Raw genomic sequence first — 21,040 nt, forward strand, 5'->3', positions numbered from 1 at the left:
TCCAGGGACTTTAGATCTCCGCCCACCCCCCCCCAGCAATAAATACCCTGATACTAAATAAGTGCATATCCTCAGGCCTAAAAATCTCCCTAACCTAAACAAAAAAAAAAAAATCAGGACTCTACATCAGGTAAGGTTTTCTTTCCAAATGTTTACTTCAGAGGCCAAAAGTCTTCATGTCGTAATTTGATCTCGGCAGAGAACAGGTTACTGATCGGTTTTCAAGTGGATATTACTTCCTCCACTCAATCCCCCCCCAAGCCCAAACCCATGATTTACAGTAGTACCAAACTCAAATTCTATGTGATGCCAATGTGAACAATAAAAGCAACTTGCCATTGTAATATACAAGTCAAAAACAAGCAACAAACATTTCTGTTGCTGTGACTTCCTGGCACTTACAGGCAATATGGCTATGACCACTTCTGGAGGCGTTTCCAGTGTCCCATCAGCCGCTGCGTATACGATAGTGAAGACGTATGTGCCAATCCACAGTACATCCAAAACTGAAAGAGAAGGAAACAAACACCTCAGCCAGAAACACTTCAGAACGATCCTTCCTTCTATGTTGATTTTAACCACGCACAGCACACAAAAGCAAATGACAAAGAAACAAATAAGGAATCGCTAACTTCTAAATTACCAAGATAAAGAATTTCAATGATCAGTCTCCAGAACATCAATCTTATTAGGGGAAAAAAACTATTCAATCCTAGAAATTTCAAACACAAACTAGCAGAACGTATTTGATTTGCTCGATGATATCACAGGCAAGACAACGCCAGTGTTTTCAAACATGGATGATGTTTTGGCATATCCAAATGAAGTGTTTCTGCTTTTCTAAACTTACTGCTTTGACATTTTATTGAAGAGTCAAAATGATGAGATGAAACTCACACGAAATATGAGAATGGGATTTATATCCAGAAATCTTCACGCTAAAGGGAGATTACTTGTGACAGTACTGTCTATCACATTGATAGGCGAAAAATAGCTTTTAAAATGCATATTTAAAAGATTCTAGAAATAGACAAGGACTCTGTCCAACTGGTAACTTTTTTACACAACCCAGAGATAAAGCTTTTTATTCTTCCCCCAAATATTTAAAAATCACACTGTAATTACATAACCAGTGCAGTATACAGCTGCTATAACTAAAAACAACATAAGGAGGAATGAGTAAAAAATATTTCAAAACAGAAAACAAGTTAAAAAGAAATAAAAACATGTACCTTTAACAGGATTGTCTGAGTCATAAAAGGGAGGACAAGGGATTACTTTCTTCTCCTGCAGATTCTGCAAATAAAACTATTCTTAAATACAAAGAAAAAGCCACCAAACAAAGCCAACTGCAAGTTTTGCGGAAAGCCCAGAGCATTGGTTTAGAGCAACTCACCCACTCTTCAACACTCATCATGTGCCACTCTGAAATCATGACTTTTCAGTGGCAGGTGCAAACCTTAAACTAAACCCAGCATTGGTCTAAGACACCTTAATATTACTGAAGGGCTTGGGCAGCTTCACATGGCTCTCACCATGTGCCACCTGACCAAATTCTGTAGCTTGCAATGCAAAGAAAATAAAGCATACGGCAAACCAGTGAACAGACATAAGGCCTTACTACCAACAATACTTACAGGCAGATATTGTACCACGGTGCCATTTTGCCTCCCTACAGCCAGTTGTTTTCCCTTCGGGCTCCAACACACTAAGCAAAAAAGAGAATTTCATTAGCACTAAGGAACTGGAGAGTTACAAGGCCCCACAAAAGCAGGACCAATAAATTAAAACCTCATTTTTTTTTTCCCCCTGCAAAAAAACATGAATTAAACAAACAGTCATCCAGTCAGAGAGAAAGCAAGACTGCACAGATCAAAAACCAACAGATGATGACTCTTATTTGCATGCTGCCTTGGAAATGAGTCAAGCCCGAGACAGCACAAACCACAGATGGGCACATTTGACTCTAATTCACAAGATGCAGCCCCTCCCATCAACTGGGAAAGAGCAGTTACATTGCAACACATTTTCCAAGTCTTAGAGAGCTTAAATCCTTCCTTTTTGGGAAGAATTTTTTTTGAAGAAACCTTCTCCCCAGACAAATAGCCTGTCTTTTTACACCTCTTAATCCACTTCAGTTCTTCAGTGTCCGACATTCTGTATGCTATCGCAGGCTGCCACTCACCAGATGTAACAGCTACAGAGGAAGGCAGCGTGGCATACACTTTCACAGAGTCCGTGACCTGCAGGACAGAGATGCTGCCATCGGACAGACAGATGGCCACCATGGCGGGACTAGCAGGGTTCCACTTCAGGTCATTGACCATTGCTGCGCTTCCCGAGTCCTTAGCCAGTTTGTGGTAAGCAAATGCACGTTTCTGCTGTTTTGCCTTTTAGGAAAGACAAATACATGAGACAGTCAAAGCGGAGCACAAAACCAAGTTCTCCCAAAGTCATAATCCAAAGTGTCTTTGACCTTTCTATAAATGACTGACTGATAAAAATAAGAAGCAGATTTTGAGTTTACTGAACATATCCTTTACAAGACACCTCCCACAGAGAGACACAAAATCCCACCCGAGATATGCCTCTCCTCCTGCTGTAACTTGAAAAAAAATTTAAAAACCACTTTGCATATGCTTTACCTGATTTAAGAACGTGCGGACATCAAAGAAGCCAATGAAGGAACCGATCTCACTGGACATCATACAGACGGACAGCGTGAGATTATCACAGCTTAGAGCCAGGTGCTGCACGGGAAACTTCATGGGAACTAAGGTACTCTGAACATTCTCCACTTAAAACACAAAAGGAAAGAAAGACAGAATGAAGGAGACAAATTTAAATAGCAAGAACTGTTCTTGTAAAACAACACCGTTAGAACAAGTTTATGCAAAAATCACCAGTCCTATTAACAGCAGCTGTCAAAGCTAACACAGAAAAACTGAGTGATAGCAAACCCCTTCATCTCTATGAACAGTCTCAAGAGTTGCCAAATTCCTAAGAAAAGAAAATTCCACTTTCCTTCCTCAGTAACCTGGAGGAACAATAAGTGGACAGATTTTTGGTTTTACTTATGTATGCATATGAATACCTCGGGTGGTACAGTTACTAAGGACAAGAGAACAAAAACCATTTTGCACTTAGGTGGTGGAACAGCTACTGCTTTCTCCCTTGCAGGACAGTCGTTTAGTCAGAGTGGATAACTCAGTGTGAGAACTCTGTCCCTCACTCACACACATCCCTGATGCATACACAGGTTCACAGCTCAAAGACTAGCTACCAAGACAGTGGCTGCAAGGAAAGGGGTACATTCTCAGTTAGGAAAGGCCAACCTTGCTGTCTGGCACTGAACACAGGTGACCAAACCTGAATGACACTTGAACAGGACAGAGCATCCTGGTGACGTGTTCCCAACGACTGTACTTCATTTCAGCTAGAGGTACAGCAGATATTGTCTCTGCCTTCTCACACAAGAAAATGTGGTAATGCACAAAAGAGCATAACGAGGACTGTATCAAAAACCCAGAGCTCCATATCATAAAAACCCATATAAAGCTGACTCTGCAAAGACCATGAGATGTAAGCGTGCCTTACCAATTTTATTGGGATCTTCTCCCAGCTGGTTTTGCATGAGAAGATTTCTAGTGTGAAAGATCTGCAGGCTGGTTCCTCCACCAGCAAAGACCAGCCCATATTTGTTAGACACTGCAAGGAGACTGGAGCGCTCTTTGGGAAGATCATCCGGAGCATCAAAGATGCGGACCTTCTTCAGTGCTCTGAACTGAAAATCCTGTTGTAAAAGAGTTGGGAAGTAGCTGTACATATGCTGGCAAAGAGGAATAGTTTACTTCAATTTCTCTAAGACATTAAGTTGAAAAGCCTTTTCATGAGAGCTGCAAAACACCTGCCAAGGCAGAGTCCACACCCGCGATGTCAATGGCCATCCCATCACATTTTGTCTTATCTAAGAAAGACTGAGATCACACCACATTTTTTCCATTGGCTGAATCTCTCTTCCACTCAGTGCCCATGTTCATAAAAGCTGTAAGAGTTGAATCTGTCCGGGACATCTAACCTTCTCAGAAACATACCAAAACTAGCCAATGGATACAAAAGAAAAAAGAAAGAGAAGGGAACAAAGCAGAGATACCACACAATTGAACAAAACTTGTTGCCGCAAAGCAACAAAGCACACATCTGCTTAAACGCATCTTTGCTTGCTACTGTAATTTATGGCGCACAGAACAGATACAGTTATTCCTTCCACCCACCCCCAGTAATTACTTTGTATAATCAGAGTTATTTTTTGCATTTGTTTCTCTCATAATTTACATTATGCTCTTGTAAAAGCAGGAAGAGAAAAGCAGAGCAAGACAAAAAACTCCAAAAACACAAACTGAATTAAGAAACAGCAGCTGCACTATTACCATGCAAAACCTGAGGTTCCCCTTAGGAATGAGTTTCTCTTCCCAAGGTGCCAATTGTTGAACAGAGCACTGGATCGAACGCCAGTAACTCAAATCAGGCATCTGAGTGTTATTTCCTCATTACTGCCAAAGCACTGAGTAAGTACATTCCTGCAACCTGAGGAGGCTGCAGGAACTCAGAAACTTCTGCAAAACAAACAGCCCAACTCCCTTGTTTTTGAGGGTGCCTGAGCAGAAACCAGCGGCACAAAGATCCACGTGGGCTTCAGGAATCCATCCCCCCATGTCCCTGCTTATGCAGCCTCACAGTAACACTCCGAGAGACACAGCAATGGGCTAGGCTAGCACCACACAGCAAGACTCCAGTTTACACTGTCCCATAGCAGACAACCACACGTGCTGTTCCCAAAAGCAGCAGATTCCCAGCACAAGGCACGCTGACAGGAGGACCTGGAAACACCTCACTTTTCTCCCAAAATAAGCTTCCTCCAACTCTCATGTTTCTGCCTCTCCTCCCCAGGTGTTACCAAGACCCCCCTCCATCACGGGCCATGCCAGCCCCTCCCTCTTCCACCCCACAGACTTGGACCAGACTCCGCCGAAAAGTCCTCCAGTGCTCCACAAACCCTGCAAGGATGCCTCACAGGGCTCCCGCCATGACCCGAGCCAACACCACCTCCCCCCCGCCCTGTCAGCCCCACGGCGCAAGCCAAGTCCCTCTCATAACCTATATCACCCCTCACAGCCCAGGCCAAGCCCTCCCCAAGCCCCGTTCCCCTCATGGCCCCCTCCGGGCCCAAGCCAAGGCCCCCGGCCCGAGCCAAAGCGCCTGTCAACTCCCCCACCGCCGCGGGCTGCCCCCTCACAGTCCGCCTGCTCCTCCCCTGCCCCTCACCTTCATCTCCCGCTCCGGGATCACGTCCATATCGTCCCCCATGGCGGCGCCGGCAGCCCCGAGGCCCGCGGTCCCCGCCGCCCTGCGCGCAGCCGGGAAACCCCCGCGCGCCCGCCAGTGCGCTCACTTCCGCTTCCGGCGGGGCCGCTCTAGCCACAGCTCTCGATGCTCGGCGGCGGGAGTCCTCCGGCGGGCCCCGCCTCGTCGCAGCTCCCGGGGCTGAAGGGTGGGAGGGAAAGCGGCCGCCCCGCACGGCGGAGGGCCGCCCCGCACGGCGAGGCTGAGCAAGCGGCTGTGTTTAATAAACCCTTTTTTTTTTCCTTCTGAGCTGAGGTGGGGCCAGGCCCGGTCGCGGTGGGTGCTGCAGGCCGCACCCGCCGGCCCTTCTCCGCCCTGAGGAGATCCGCCCCGACGGCGCTGCCGCCGGGGCCCTGAGGGGACAGGCCCCACTGGGGATGGGACTTGGCTGCCAGCAGGCCCCCTCTCCCAGCTGCGCAATGGTGGGGGCTGGCAGGGAGCTGCTCCACCCTGTCCATCAACCCTCGGTAAGGGGCTTCGATGCTTTTTCCCCAGCAGAGGTCCAGCACTGCTGCAGCTGTAAGCAAATCCCCCTCCCTTAGCCTGGCCTGCAGCGGGAGCCCACCGTCCAGCACTCGGGGTCGGTCCCCGTACACCTCCAGTCACATGCCGTTGAGCTGGAAAGCTGGAAGCTCTGCGAGCAGGGGCAGCCTTATTGCGCTCCAGGGCCCCGCAAAAGCAGCACGTGGGTTTTTTTGGTCACAGCAGGACCCGGGTTTCTTGCCTTGCTCCCTCCTCCGTCAGGTTCCGGGGGTTTGGCCCCCACTCAGTGCCAGCACAGGGGGTGCATCACCTTAGCACTTAGCCCTGTGAGGACAAGGACATGTTGAGAAGGGCTGTTTCCAGCTCTAGCAGGTTGTGCTTCTCTTTTTCAGGACCAGAAGGACACGGATTTCCACAGAGACAAAAGCAGCAATGGCTTCAGGCAGTGACCTGAACCGCAGCAAACCACATCCAAATTTCCCTCATGTAATGTGCTCCCTTTATTTTCTAACCGAACAGCAGCTTTAGCACACATACCCGAGAAAAGCAGGTGCATTCCCAGAGGCTAACAGGCAGCGGACACAGGGCTCTGATCTAAGGGCAGTTCTGTCCTTTTGAGGAGCACATGGGAAAAAAGTGAACCCAGTCATTCCCCCAGGAAGCCTGGTCCCCGTTTTGATAACTCACATCAGACAAGAACCTCAGGCAATTGCTTCAAGAGCAGAAAGGATGAAAAAAAAATAGCCTTTCAAGAGAAGCATTACAAGTGTCTGTTCTTGATAAACAAGTTATTCCTTAAAACAAGCACTCCCACCTGCTTTCTTTCAGTAAGTCAAAAAAAAAAAAAGACAGCTTTCAGGAGGTGGTGTCTACATTTCGTAATACAAACTCCACGGCATTCGGTCAGTTATTGCAGATAAAGATCAGATCAAGACAGTCCAAACCTATCTCTAGGATCTATTTAAGGGTTTATATTAACAGACTTGGAAACCAGCTCACTTAATCTGCAACCAATCATATGAAGCAAGATATAGAGGAGCTAAACTAAATACACTGACACACAGCATAGCTTCAGAAGATTTATTTTCAGTCCTTAAAGTAGACTGGTGCTGCTTTTGCTCATAATTTTTTCTTTCCATTACAGTTTTGGTTTTCATGCAAACAGTAGTGAGAATGGTTTTTTTTATTTAAAAGTGCAGCCTTTGGCAGGAACAATCAGCCTAGTAGAGTTAATCATCCACATTTCCTTTAAAAAAATTATTTATTAAACCATGATTTTAAAAAGTTAAAAGCTGCCAAGAACATTTAAGAAAAGAGTAGGAAAAGGGCAAAGACCAAACATCTGGATTCCAGAAATTGTGTGTAGAGCAAGAGTCGCCGCAGTAACCAGAGTGTGGATAGCACAGTGCCAGCTCCATCTGGATCCCAGCTCCTGCTCCACACTTACAGCCATTCTTGTTTTGCAGACTTGAGGGCTTATTCATTGGGGAAATGTACCCGATAGCCGCAGGGCACCAAGCTGAAAGACGTACAGGGACGTCTGCAAAAACCAGAGGGACAGAGCAGCTGCGGGAGGACAGATCCTCATCTGCAACTGGTCTGGCAGGGCTCGCAGTTTAGTCACCCAGCGTCCTTTCACCTGAAGGTTTGGTTTCCCCTAGGCCTCCCTGAGGGGCTGCAAAGGCGTAACAGCAGGCTTGTTTCTGCACTCGACGGACAGGACAGACAACCACCCGTTCAGAGTTTATGCTCCTGATCGGATCCAAGGAGAGATTTATCAGGAAGGGGGGCCCTAAGGTAGCTTTAATCATCACTGGCAGTGGTTGGTGTTGGACCCACCGAGATCTGACTGCAGGATGAACCCACGGAGCGACAGCAGCTGTCCCTGCAGTCAGCCATGCCCACCTCCGAGCTTAGGGGCCCTGCAGGCAGACCTCTGCGTCCGCGCTCCTTCCCACCTTTGCCTAGCACGCGACTGGGCCACAGAGGGGGGGAGCCTGACTTGTGTTTTGGTGAGGTCAAGAGGGGAAGAACTAGTCCAAAGTCAGGAAGCGTAGGACGGAGCAGAGAAGGCACTTATTTCTTTGCGCCCATGAAGCTGTTGTCGGGGGCTTTGCCAGAGAAGCGCTCAATGTCTGGCAGCAAGGCCCTTTAGGAACCTGTCGTGACAAGCACAGCTCTGAATCCCTACACTGGGAGGAAGGAAAGTAGCTCCTCACCTGAGAAATGCAGGAGGGGCAGAGGAAAGAGTAAGATCACAGGATTTTTTTTTTTTTTTTTTTTTTTTTTTGTCTCACATCACACTTGGTGCTACAGCTTCTGTCTAACAAATCACGTTGGCTAAGGGATGCAGCAGAACGACGTGAGCTGGAGGTTTCCAGCTTCCCTTGCTGTTCCTCTAAGGCAGGTTAGTTGAGAACTAGGACTGTCCACAGTAAAGAGTAACAAAGCACAGGTAACCTCCGTTACAGACCAGCAAAGCAAACACTGCTAATTTTTCAGCCTGTCCTCTTCAAGGGAGGCTGGCTATGTCTCTCTCTGGAGGCGGACCAGAAGGCTTTGGGTTGCTTTCATTGGCTTTTCCTTCAAACATCATGACCCTGCAAAACACAACAGATAATACCAATGAAAAGAGCAGGTGCATCTTTATCCATCATTGGGGGTGGGATTATCTTATCTGCTGAAAAATAGCATTTGCCTTCTACGCGAAGGGCATCCGATAATGAACGGAGGAGGGAAAGCCAACAGAGGGCAGTGCTGCCAGCCTGGCAGGCAGCTTTGCTCTTCCAGCAGCTTCCAGGAGTGAGTTCCCCCAAAGCCTCTGCTGGTTTTCCTCTCAGAGCCCAGAGAATCAGCACATTTTATTTAGACAGCGACAGCCAGTTCCAAAATCCCCCTGGGCACACGCTGCATGCCAAGTGCTCCTGATGCATAAACGCAAATACCGTCCCTGGCCCACCTTGTACATAGCCACACAGCAGAACATTCAAAAGCCAACACCAAGCAAGCAACAGCAATTACAGCCAGGAAAGAGGGCAGAGACAAGGAGCAAGCCACTGGCTAGAAGAATCCCAAGCATTTTGCAACCACGAGCGCTGTCTTCCTCCCTGAGGACTGCAGCTACGCTGGGAATGCCAGCTGCCACGCTGGATCAAAGGACCGCACTGCTTTTGGGACGAGTTTTACATTTCTGCTCCTGCTCTAAAGAGTCCAACAGACAATGGGGCGTCTGTTAGCAAAAGAAGGGACCCGTCTGTGAAAGCTGCTGCGGTTGGGAGGAAGGATGGAAGATATGGGACAGGCTGCAGGCTCAGCCTGCTCCTGTGGAGAAAGAAGGGTGGAACAGGGGTGTCAGAAGTCTGTGTGCGCTTGGAAGAGGAACATCCCAACACACAGACACAGGGCACTCAGTGGGGAGAGGAGAGACTCATGGCCAGCAAGCACGTACCAGCCTAGAGGGACCGCGTGAGAGGTGGGAGCAAGATCCTTCCTCCCAACCTGCCCTGAAAGCTGGCTGTGTTTCTAAAGCTGCCTTCAGAAAGGGGTAAGGGGGATGGAGGGGAGCAGCTCCTATTCATGGTGGTTACAGACACAAAAGCAGGGCCAAACTCTGTGGCTGTGAAAGGAAAAGCCAGGCTTCAATGGGCTGCAGATGGAGCCAAGCAAGTGTTCGGAAGCCATTTGTTAGAGCAGGACTTTCAGAGCCCTGTCGAGAGGGCAGAGGGGACCGTGGGAGGCTAGTGCTGGCAGCCTGTACCACAGAAAACCTCTCCCAGCACAAGCCAGCTGTTTCAAGCATGTGTCCCATCTCCATCTACTGCCCATCTCTCCAAAATCAGGCAGCAAGGGAGCATCCTGCAGGAAATAGGAGCCAGCCAACTGGTGTTGGCAGGACCATCATTCCACTCAAGCCCTGCCACCGTTCACTGGGGAAGCCTGTGTCCCCAAAGCCAGCAGACGCCACAGGGAAGAGACAGGAAGAAGTCCCACAGTGCTGAATGCCTGCACACCCTCGGGAAAGGAGGAGAATCGCTCCGCACGGAGCACGTGGGAGGAAGCCTGTGCTAACACACAGCAGGCAGCTCCGCTGTGAGTGCTCGCCACTGCTCAGCCTATACATGGACTTATACACCCTGTCGTGTCTCTTTGCGAACTCCCGTCTCACGAGGGTCCTTGTCTCCCCTCCACAAACACCAAGCATGAACAGCTCCACCTCCACCAGGCAGAACAGCCCCTGCTTCCCGGCTCCCCCAACCCGCCAGCTCAGGTCCTGCGTCCCCCCCACTCCCTCCCAGGGACACTCACAGTTTAAGCACAGCAGAGCGTTTCCCAAGCATCACGTTGACGAAGTCCTGGTACGAGATGGTCTCGCTAACCCCTCCAGTCACCTCAGAGATCATCTTCTTCAGTTCTAGGTGGGTCTTCGGAGCCCCCATCTTCTCCATCATCCTTTTGACAGACATCAAATCTGCAAGACCAAGGCAATTGGTGCTGTCAAGAGGTGACCACACTGAGGACAGACCAACCCCAGGGATACAGGCATGAGTTCCCACCTCGTCTGTGGACTCCGAGGCTGACAGCACTAAGCTGTTGCTGAAAGCCAAGAGAAGCCTTCCAGCACTGTACTGCCCAGTACAGAGCATCACTTCCCATTTGTGCAGCTCAAGATAAAAGCACCACACGCAGAAAAGGGACAACTCTCCAAGTGCTCCAGATATACGTGAGGACACTGCTCTCTAGCTCAGAGCATGGTGCCAAGAATCACAAGGATGAGGGGGAGGAGGGAAGCAACGCCGGGGTTAAAGCCGGAGACAAACAGGCTGTGGGGAGCAGGTGCCCCTGCCCATCGCCACAGGCCATTTCCTTCCATTGATCTGCTGCCTGCTGAGACCTGCGGCCCCTTCCCTCCCGGAAACCCAGCACAGCCCTGCGTCAGCCTCCTCCAGCTCCCCACAGGCTTTGCTTCAGCTGCAGGACTGGTGGAGGAGGAGAGCGAGGCAGCAGCCTCCTGGAAGGGCGCAGCATGCGAGTGAGCACACTTCAGTGTCAGCTCCAGGCCTGCAGAAGGCTGGATCTTTACGTAACTGGTGCTTTCTGGGCCCAAACCAGGACCGCCCAGCTGAGCTAGACTCACACCCAATTCCGCTGCTTCCCTCCGCTCCCCTCCCATCAAAGCAAAGAGCTTCTCTGCACTAGAAGTGCTCATGGTTTTATACAGCTTCTGCCTCAAGCCAGGCAAAACCCAGGATTATCCAAGCCCTGCAGCTTCCCAGCTCTGGAAATGCTGAGGATTGAGAAGGCAGCCTTGGTGGAGAAACTGCAAGAAGAAAAAAAAAAAGCATTTAGAGCAGAAAGAAGTGGAGGAGCTAAGCAGAGACTCAGGAGGAGAACAGGACTGAGAAGAGCTTAGATCTTGAAGCAGGTGAGGAGAGACTGAGGAAGCTGAGAGGCAGGGGCTGGAGAGCCAAGGAAGCCCCTGGCTGGCAATCAAGACCCAAGCAAGGCTGGACACAGGAAAAGCCCACAGGTTTTCCTCCTCAGCAACACGAGTGCAGAGGGAAGCAGCAGATACAGCAGCAGACACCACCTCAGCAGGCTGCTGCTCTTCCAGCCCAGCACCAGCACCCCTCAGAATCACTCACCAATCTCGCCTTGGTTGTTCAGGTCAAACTCCATGTACTTCTCTGGAAGAGACACAGAAGCAAGTTAGCAGGATGCCAGAGCAGGGGGTATGCAGGGCTTTGGAGCACTGCCTGCTTAGAGCAATGAAATAACAGATTCGGGGATAAGACTGATATACTGCATACAGTTCAGAGAGGGAAACCATCTCAAGACCTGGTTTTAGCACCCTTATATCAATTCCAGGGCTCTAGAGTTAAGTGCTCTTTAATTGTGCCTGCTTTTCATTTAAGCTGAAGGAAAACACTGGCATAAGAACAAGGTATCAGCTAGCCATGAATAGCGTTAAAAGGTTTCCAGCCAGAAAAACAAAGCTCTGGAACAGCCTCCCAGAAGGAGTAGCAAGGAAAACAAAACCCTGAGCACTCCCAAAATGAAGCTTGATCGGATTAGGAGGAGGATTAAATGACGTAGTTCCCTGCAATAGCAAGGGACAGACTTTACAGTCCTCCCAACACTGTGCTGCACTCCCAGAGCAGCACCTGCCAGCAGAGATGCTCAAGGACCACATCGAGAGGGCAAAGCCAAGAACATGCCTAGCAGCAGCTATGCCGGAGCAGGCTGTTTGCCCTTCCAGCCTGCTGTCAAACATTGCTGAATTGGGCAACTCCAGCATCCTCAGAGAAAGGCAGAGCTTGCTCAAGAAGGTCTGGTTAGCTTTGCAGGACAAAAGCTGGCATGCCGTAACAGACAGAGCACCGATTTGAGTCAGAAAAATCAGTATTTCACTTCTGTGCTGCTTCTGGCCTTTGGAATGGCACACCTGTGCTTCCTACGCCCCCACCTCTCTCTAGCTGTTCCCCAGTTAGACTTTAAGCTCTTCAGGCAAGGATTTGCCTGTCTTACAGACCACACACCTCCTAGCACCACAGGGGGCCCCCATCATCTCAGTTCTGCTAAATGAGAAGAGCAAGATGCCTGCTGCCACCATCCATCCACGCTGAGCTGGAGAAATCTCCACTTGCCCTGCAGTTAGCACTCGCTCCCCAGAACAGCCTCAGAGGACTCTAAGTGAGAGCTCCCAGGCTGCTCCTTTTCCCCAAGGGAAAAGACCTTTTGCCTCTGCTCCAGGGCCACCAGCAAGCAGATGAGCGTGAACAGAGAAGTGGCAGGCTAATTTAAGGAGCCAAAGGGAAGAGTGGATATTTCACACATCGGAGCCTTCCCGGGACTGTGCTTCTGAAGAACCATGCTGGGTTAACTGGACTGCTGGGCAGCTACAGGCAAAGGAATGGCTTGGCATGTCTTCACCTGGGTCTCAGCTGGTGGATTACTACTGTCACAAGCTGACCAGAACAGACCTACAGGAGCACTGCGTACAAGCTGAAGCTGTTCATGCTTCAGGCAGGAATAAATGTCTCCCTTTGAGCATTAAGCAACCGATCCTAGATGAAACTGGGGCTGTCACACACGTGCTTAGAGGCCAAAGCAATGCTTGGTGCAGAACTAGCTCTCCCCACACTCTGCCCCACCATAATGACCTTGTGCAAACGAACTGCCGCCTGCCTGGGCACGGGTCAGGCACCCCAGTATGAGCTCGGGGACACAAACCCTGCTCTGCCGTGTCTGTGCCCAGCACATGTTTTCTTTTCTTCTCTTCTCAGCTGACACCTAGCCAAACGCGCAGAGAACAGAGGCAGCTTTACATCATCGTGCTCTGAGCCTCGGCTCGTGCATTCATCTTTCCCTCCCATCCCAGCTGCAGGGATTTGGTGGGGCAAAACCATGCGTGGTCCCTCCCCTCACAAATGCATTTACACCAACACTGCACGGGGGCTCCCTGGGCCCAGGTGGGGAGGGCAGCGGGAAGGACGGCAGAGAAGAAACACTCCCTCCGCCATCACACAATGACTCGATTGTTGGAAGAGCCGGAGGAGGCGTTGGAGAGCGGGACAGGCCGCGGAGGCAAACTCACGAGGCAGCAGAAGGAGATGCCAAGGGCTCTCATTACAGGGAATTCTGCGCCTGTGACCTACAGTTGCAATGTTTGAAGAGCCCCAATTGTGATGGGAAAAATAATGCAGGGCTGCAGCCAAAAGCCAAAGCCATACAAAAGGCAACACAAAAAGAACAGGGAGCACAGGAGGCTCCTCTCTCCCCAGCAGGGTAAAGGATCACAAAAACCTAGCCAGATACTTCCATGCTGGATTACAAAGCCAAAATTCAAAGGGAAATAGCAGACAACACCTGAAATGGAAGCAAGGTCAGGCTTTATTTGGTTAGAGCCAGGCTGAGGACAAACCTTGAGGGCACTGTGACGCAGAAGGCATGTTTTCTCAACTGCCTTTAGCCACTGCTTGGAATTTAAGCGGATGCACCCAGAACAGCCCTGCCAAATCTTGTCCTGTAACCACTTTGGGGACAAGCTCCAGAGGACCCCAGACTTTTTCTCTATCCCCCATCCCAGCAAATGGCCCAAACCTAAGCCCCAGATCTGCTGACCCTCTGGAGTTAGACAGGCTTTGGCCAGGACTAGAGACACATTACTGCTGTTGCTTCTGGTACCAGGGGGCTCGGGAAGGACCAGATCAGACTGAAGAAACTTTTGGGGAGAGAACAGCCCCAATTCCTTCAGAAAGCAGCTGAGATCTCTGCTCTGTGGGAACAGGTCCTCCTACTCACTAAAAAAAAAAAAAAAAGAAAGAGTCCAGCTACTGCATCGTCCATTATACCAGCTAGCTTGTCTAGGTATCTAGACAGAAACTGTCCTCCTTTGCTGCTCCCCGGGTTTTTGCCCACGCAGCAGGTTTTGCAGTAATAGCAGCTGCCAGGCAGGATGTCTGCAGGGTGACATGTCCCTGCCCTGCAAGTGGGGGAAGCACAAAGGCTCGTGTGGGAAAACCACCTCTCTAGGGAGTTTCACCAAGTCCCACAAGCAAGGGGGAGGCATCCAGCTCAGTCACTTCTATTTGGCAGAGAATCTCAGGCTGGTAAGATCCAAGTGCTGAGGAAAATAATCTATTCAGAGCAAATAGACTGAAACAGGACACAGAAATCCTCCAGTTCTCACCTTTGAACACTGCCAACTTCTCCTCCAAATCTTCTTCATCACTGAACTTTGGGTCACAGAGAAATTCCTAAAACAGGAAAAAAAAACAGAGTATCCCCAAGGTTAAAGATATAAAGGAAAACACCCTAGAGGGCATGTACGATGCAGCATTACCCAGAAGACCTATGCAATTCCCAGAGAGCCACATCTGAGCAACAGTGCCAGGAGGCTTGAAAATGGGTTGAATCCCTCCATACCTCGTCATTAACATTCCAGTGCAAGGGGAATGCCTCTGGTGTCTCAGATTTCCCACCAACATCTTAAGGGAGGACTGGACCCCATGTGCCTTTGGAATAACTGCACGAAACCCCCTCTTCTTGCTCATCCAAGGTTTCAGCCCCCCATATCTCTGCTTAAGCATGCACAGCACATGGATCAGACACCTATTCCCTACAAAAAGCACTCTGATCTCAGAGATTTCAAACTCTTGGATAAACTCTGAGGGCTAGCAAATAGAACAGGCAAAGTTTGCAGAACATCATGCACCCAAGAGAGGACAGGTATTTTGGGGTAAGGAACAGGCTCTCACTCTCTCAAACTGCCTGTCCTTTTTTTCCCCTACCCTGCTCAGGCTGTAGAGGAAATCCTGGGTCAGTTCTGATCACTTGTCCCTAGCCCCACCTCAAAAACCTTCAGGTACCCAAGAGAACAGACCACAACTTGCACAGCCAGCTCCACCGCTATGCCCTGCCAGCAACAACCCCCCGCAGCTGTGAGCAGCAGGGTCCTGCTCCTGTCTCTGCCCTCCCACACCGCCTAGCTCCAGTGAGCCCAGCACAGCTTAATGACTCGGTCTGTGTTCAGCAAAAACACCACATTCTTCAGTGTAGAAATCATTAACATCTGCACAACTTATGCACTGCCTGTCCAGGATAAAACCCCTCCAGGGGTTAGAGTGGATAGAGGGCTGAGGTTGTTCCCTGCTTCGGGCATGTGTTCCTCACCACCGTTATCCATGCTCACAAGGAAGGCAGGAGTGGGTCTCCAAGAGACTATGATCTCTGGCACTGGTAGTACTGGGGCAGCATCATTTGTGATTAATGAGACCACCCCCCCACAAAGAGGCCCCGTCTGCAGACACTAGGACATCAGGACTGCAGGAGGCCCACACAGCCACCAGTAACCCAAATGCTCTCCAGCCTCCAGAGCACGTTCTCATTTCTTCCAGAAGGAAGACTGAAGCCAGCTCTCCCCAGGTGCAATGAGCTGGGCCAGTCTGGCTACTGGCCAGCTCCGGCAACACTGCAGCCCCAAGCCGATGCCTGGTTCCTGCTGCCATGGAGCCAGCCCTGAGCCTTTCATGCTCGATCGCTGCCTGCCACCCTAACCCTGCAGCACGTGCTCCGGTCCCCTCCGGCTCACACGCCCGGAGTCGCTCCCTCCTTCCTCACTGGGACAGGGGAGTCTGGACCTGCCCAGGGAGTCCAAATGCCTCAAACCTTCACTGCCAGTTAGCCACCGCTTTGGCGAGTCCTTTATGTGCAGCTGAACTAAGGTTTTGTAGGAAGCCCACTAGGACAGAAGTGACTGTCATCCCCTCCTCCCATCTCACAAGCTCCAGATGGGACACCAGAGACCATGCCCACGAAACCAGCGTGACACAGACTTCCCTTATCACCATGGACACCAACTCAAATTGAGAACTGTGGTGAAAAGCAATGTTCCCAGTTCCTTCTTTCGCTCTCCTTTGCCAACTCAATTTCATTTATCTCAGTTATTTCTACCCAGGGGTATCGTTTGCCAGCCCAACACAAAGGGCCCAATTCAGCTTTGAGACCTGGGCTCAGCCAGCAACAGAAGTTAGCAGAGAGCAGAGTAGTGTTACCTACTGCCATTGCCACTGCACAGCCTCTGTAGAAGGAACTTGCCAAACATCACTGAGAACAAAAACAGAGCCAGAGAATCTCCTGGCCACCGGGTCACAGCTTCATTCCTGCCCTGCAGGAACAGCAGACAGCTTCCACCTACCAGCAGGACAGGGGATGCGAGAGCAGAGCACAGTATTTCTCCAGGAGCAAGAAGCAGCACAGAAATGAAGACTGAAGGGAAGGCTACATCCATACGAGATGGCTGAGGGACATGTGCCCAGGGGTCCGAGAGCCCCTTGAGAGCAGGATGGGCGACACTGTGCACACACCTAGGACCCAGTCCCCTTGCATTTCAACTGGAGGGGAACTGGACAGCCCACCAGCGTCACAGCTCTGCTCCAGAACGGAGGAAGCAACAGGAGAGCGTATTTCAAAGGCATTCCATCCTCCACATTGTATGCAAGCCGGGCTGTGACTGCGATAAGGCAAACACTCACAATAGCGTGCAGGAATTCAGTCCCCAGGGCCAGTGACTCAGCCTCAGCCCCAGTGGCTGAAGTTCCTCCTAGAGCCCTTTGCTAAAGCTCCCGTTTTAAGAGGCATGTTCTATTAATAAGAACTGCTTAAAAATAAGCCCTAGCCTCTCCCCTACTCCTGCCCTGAACAGCCTTTCTTGGGCAGAGAGACTTCTCTAAGCCAATAAATTCAGTCACACAAGTCCCAGCTACCTGCAAGACAACCTGAGCAAAGCCAGGTCCTTCCTTGCTCCCAAAGAAGGTGGCTGAAACTGGCAGGCCAAGCTGTCACCGGGCTGTTTAGGTGCTCAACACCAGCCGCCCTGCCTGCTGTGGCTGGGAAGGGGCTGAGGGATGCTCGTGCTTGCCCTGGATGGGAGAAGCAGGCACCTGCTCTCCAGCAGGCTGAATTCCTTCCCCACAGCCAGAGCATTAGAGGGTAAAACTAGGTTGAAACTAATCTGTGCTGGATTAGACTTGCCACCTTGATGCACGAGGCTGAACAATGTGATCACCATTTCCCAGGAAGAGGGGAACAGCCAAGAAGGGATCCCAGAGGAACATTTGAAGCTGGAAGAGAGAATTCAATACTAGGACTCAGCTGTCCTTCAGCAGCACGTGTGCACTCAGGCCGCTGCCTGCCAAAGACCCTTATCCCAGCGAGAGCTCTGGGGTAGAAATCAGCCAGGAAAACAGGGCTGGGAGGGAGCTAAGTGTTAGGATGAGACAATGAGATTAAGCCTGATGGGAATTTGGCCTGATAGGTTTTATTAGGAGCACTTTACTGCTTTGCAGCCCCGGGGCTCTTCGGGGCTTGGGAAACCCCCTCCATGGCTCCAGCCACAATATCGGCCCAGGTTTACAGATCAGCTCGGTGTCAGAGGGAGGTGTGAGCTGCTTCGCTGCATGCCCGCTCACAGCAAACCCCCACCGCTGCCACGCAGAGCTGGCAGAGGGAGCAAAGCACAGCAGCATGGGGTTTGCTGCCCAGAGCTGCTACACCCCAGCGGCTGCTCAGGATCGGTGGGCAGCCGCTGTCTGTGCTATCTGCAGCTGGATTTCTAGCTGCTCAAATCCCTTCTCCTAGCACTGAGCCAACACACGGGGCAGCAAGGACACGAACAAGCAGCTCCCACCTCCATCAGCGGGAAGTTATGTAGCTTGTTTCATTTTTGCCATCTAAACCTCACCCAGAAGAAAAGCCTGCCAGAAGCGATGGCTGCTTAGGAGAGAGATAGGAGCCTGTCCCCTGCATGGGAGGAAGAAAAGCCCCCAGCCGTGGGGCACAGAAGTGGCACACCAGCAGCGTCCCGGGAAGCGCAGCTTCCCAGGCTCAGTCCTACAGCTCCTACCAGCTGAAGGATCACATATCCACCCTGCGCCTGAGCGATGCTGGAGGACAGCTCTGAAGCAGCAGAAACTGCAGCAATAAGTACAACACACTCCCTTCCTCCCCAGCCCAAGGGACACCACCACCTTGGCCTTAGGGGACACGTTAGACCCACCTACTTGCCTCCTTGGTGCAGGGCACGTCGTGCCCGCCTTCCAACAGCAGGTTTCAGAGGCTCCTTTTTAGCCAAGTGCTCTTATTCTACACCTTATGCTGCACCTCTTTTTCCACTTATTCCACAGCACCTCCTGGTTTCTAATCACGTAATTCCCTCTCCAGTGACCTGCATAAACTTCACCTCTGCTGTCTCACCCCTGCCTGGAGGACACGTCTGCACTTTTCACTGCCCAGTTAATGCGAGGGCAAGGCAAGCCCACAGTCTCCTCCAGGCTCTCATCTTCTGCAGCTCTTTGATTTCTCCACCTGTAACACCAAGGGGCCACTGGCTATATCACCTAGCGATCACCAAACCCACTGGCTATATCACCTAGCGATCACCAAACCCACCTAGAAACGACCGTAGAAATCCCATCCTTGATTGTTTCAAGGTTAAAACCTTCTTTTCACCCGGAGGAACACTCTTGGCCGGGAGGGATGCCAACAGAGCTGCCCCCGCAGGCCATGCCAAGCAAGGGACGGGGCAAGCCCGGAGCTCCGGGGAGAGGACCTTGCCTGACCCTGGCATAAAGGGCATGAAGCTCAGCGTACTTTGCACTAATCCAGGAGCTGCCATTCCCCCTGCCCAAGGCTTGTGAGACATCCAGCCGTCCTGGGCTCCCCATTCACCCCCTACGATTAAAAACTAGAAAGGCTTGAGTCAGCTCTTCTGAGCAGCAGAAACTCCTCGGAGAAGAGCAGAGGGGAGGCTGAAGCCCTCCGGGAGAACAATAGCTCCTGTTCTTGCTGGAGCACGTTCCCAAAGTGACTTTCATGGCAGCCGGCCACCGAGCATCCCCCGGCACACGGCGGCCTCCCGGGCTGCGGGGGGCTGGAGGGGGCAGAGCCGCCAGCGAGGGCAACACCACGGGCGGAGGGGATGGAGAGCAAACCCCCTGCAGAGCCGCCGCCTGCCTCCCCTCCGAGGGGGCACAGCTCCACCCGCCCCTGCCCTCTCCCTCCTCTCCCCCGCCCGGCCGCGCCGCAGCCCCCAGCCCCGACGGCGCGGCCGCCCCCGTCCCCATCCCCGACCCCATCCCGCCCCCCCCGAGCCCCGCAAGGGCCGGGTCTGGTCGCGGGGGGCGGCCCCAGCCCCACCTTGTTGATCTCCTCCAGCCGCCCGTCCTGCGGCGCCCGCCGCAGCCCCCCGCCGCTCGGCCGGCGCGGAGCCGCCATCTCCCGGAGCCGCCCCGCGCCCGCCGCCGCCTTAAGTAGGGGCGGGCAGGGCCGGGCCGGGCCGGGCCGGGCCGGGCGGGCGGTGCGGGCCCTCCGCCCCCGCCGTTAACCCCTTCCCCGCCCCGCCGCCGAGAACGGGCGGCTGATGGCGCCCGCCCCGCCCCGGGCTGCTTCTCCGGGAAGGGGAGCAAGCCTGGGAGCCGCGGGGTGCAGCCGCTGAGCCGGCGCTTGCCGGAGAGCTGCGGGGTCCGGAGCGAGGGGGGGAAGCGGCGTCCAACGGCCGAGCCCCGACGGGAGGGACGCGGCGGGGTGGGAAGGGACAGGCTCCTCCGGGGCCGGGGACCGAGCACGGATTGCGGCGGCAGGTTTGCAAGGTGCTGTTTGGGAGCACCTCCGCGGTGCAATAAAGCTGCGCCAGGCCGGTGCTGGATAAACCCTGGAGAACGAGGAAAAGGCATCTACCGCAGGACAGACAGGACCGAGCTGATGCGTGGCCTAGCCAGGATCTGCTGTGGGCGGCTGCGCCCAGCCCCCTCGCTCCTCCTGCAAGCTCAGCCAGACACCTTTTCTTAAAGACCTGTACTAAAGTGGTTTTTAGTAGGAGTTGTCAGGCAGCTGCCCCGCGCCGCCCCAGAGCCAGACACACTTCAATCCCGGGTGCAGCTACCCTTGCTCTTTGAGAAAGCGGAAAGCGCAGGTACAGCGTGTGCCCCTCCTGCTGCCATGTGCTCAGGTGGATGGGCAGCTCTGTATTATATTAAGAACTTTTAATGGATACAGCTCTAGGCAGGTGTCACCAGCTAAAAAAACCAAAGTTCCAGGAGGGAGGATGAACCACATCTTCAGCAGCAGGCACAAGGCAGAGGCTTGACATTTCTGTAACAGCAGCAAATTTGTGTGTTGATTGGAAACGTATAATTGTCTTCCCAGGGAGACGATAAGTGGCTGTGGCTCCCTGCCGCTCTGCCAAGCCAATTCACGCTGTGCTCTCGCTGCTGCGTGGTTTTGCTTTTGCAGAGCTGTTCTTGGGCAGCAAGAGGGGAGCCCCTGCCATTACACTCCTGTAGCACCGCAGCTCTGGCACCCCACTCCTTGGGCAGCTTTTGTGCAGAATTAGGAGGGAGATGGGTTTGTTCATGGTAGGAAAATCCTCTGTCCCTTCCAGACCACTGGACCCACCGAAGATGACGCTGGGGGGATCCAATGTCTATGGCAGCAGTTTTACATATAGCATTACAAAAGACTTCAGCAAACCTGATTTCCAGCACTGTGAGCAGAACAACACAGGTAAAAACAGGTTAAAAAGTGAAGTGGGCTCCAGCCTGGGGACTGGTTTCTGGTTTTATGGGAGTGACTTCAGCTGCTACCTGGAGTCCCGGCA

General features: G+C 52.0%; 2 protein-coding genes across 7 annotated transcripts in view; both read right to left on the reverse strand.

Moving 5' to 3' along the window:
• NUP214 (nucleoporin 214) overlaps positions 1–5,435 on the reverse strand; it is a 45,598-nt gene extending 40,163 nt beyond the window's left edge. For all 6 annotated transcript variants that reach the window (XM_082327518.1, XM_082327519.1, XM_082327517.1 and 3 more), the window contains exons 1-7: positions 5,326–5,435; positions 3,598–3,793; positions 2,646–2,797; positions 2,186–2,390; positions 1,638–1,708; positions 1,233–1,296; positions 403–506 (exon numbers count right to left, since the gene is read on the reverse strand). In XM_082327518.1, coding sequence (XP_082183644.1) covers positions 403–506; positions 1,233–1,296; positions 1,638–1,708; positions 2,186–2,390; positions 2,646–2,797; positions 3,598–3,793; positions 5,326–5,367 — 834 coding nt within the window. In that variant the 5' untranslated portion in view covers positions 5,368–5,435. The remainder of the gene's footprint in view (positions 1–402; positions 507–1,232; positions 1,297–1,637; positions 1,709–2,185; positions 2,391–2,645; positions 2,798–3,597; positions 3,794–5,325) is intronic.
• Positions 5,436–7,000: 1,565 nt separating this feature from the next.
• On the reverse strand, positions 7,001–19,704 carry AIF1L (allograft inflammatory factor 1 like). Its single transcript, XM_082327304.1, has 5 exons — positions 19,582–19,704; positions 14,576–14,642; positions 11,529–11,570; positions 10,192–10,354; positions 7,001–8,486 (listed from the first exon to the last, which is right to left on the reverse strand). Exons 1-5 carry the CDS (start codon positions 19,657–19,659, stop codon positions 8,399–8,401), a joined length of 438 nt encoding a protein of 145 aa, XP_082183430.1. The 5' UTR covers positions 19,660–19,704; the 3' UTR covers positions 7,001–8,398.
• Positions 19,705–21,040: the final 1,336 nt, after the last annotated feature.

The sequence above is a fragment of the Platalea leucorodia genome, assembly GCF_965183815.1.
Source record: "Platalea leucorodia genome assembly, chromosome: 15".
Classification (NCBI taxonomy): domain Eukaryota; kingdom Metazoa; phylum Chordata; class Aves; order Pelecaniformes; family Threskiornithidae; genus Platalea; species Platalea leucorodia.

What these genes read in the sequence shown, in the direction of transcription:
- AIF1L (XM_082327304.1), bottom strand. Translation starts at nt 19,659, where the DNA reads ATGGCGGCTCCGCGCCGGCCGAGCGGCGGGGGGCTGCGGCGGGCGCCG. An exon ending in GAACAACCAAGGCGAGATTG is followed by an intron (nt 10,355 to 11,528) that starts GTGAGTGATTCT and finishes TTGGTCTTGCAG; the next exon opens with ATTTGATGTCTGTCAAAAGG. An exon ending in CGCTCTGCTGTGCTTAAACT is followed by an intron (nt 8,487 to 10,191) that starts GTGAGTGTCCCT and finishes TGTGTTTTGCAG; the next exon opens with GGTCATGATGTTTGAAGGAA.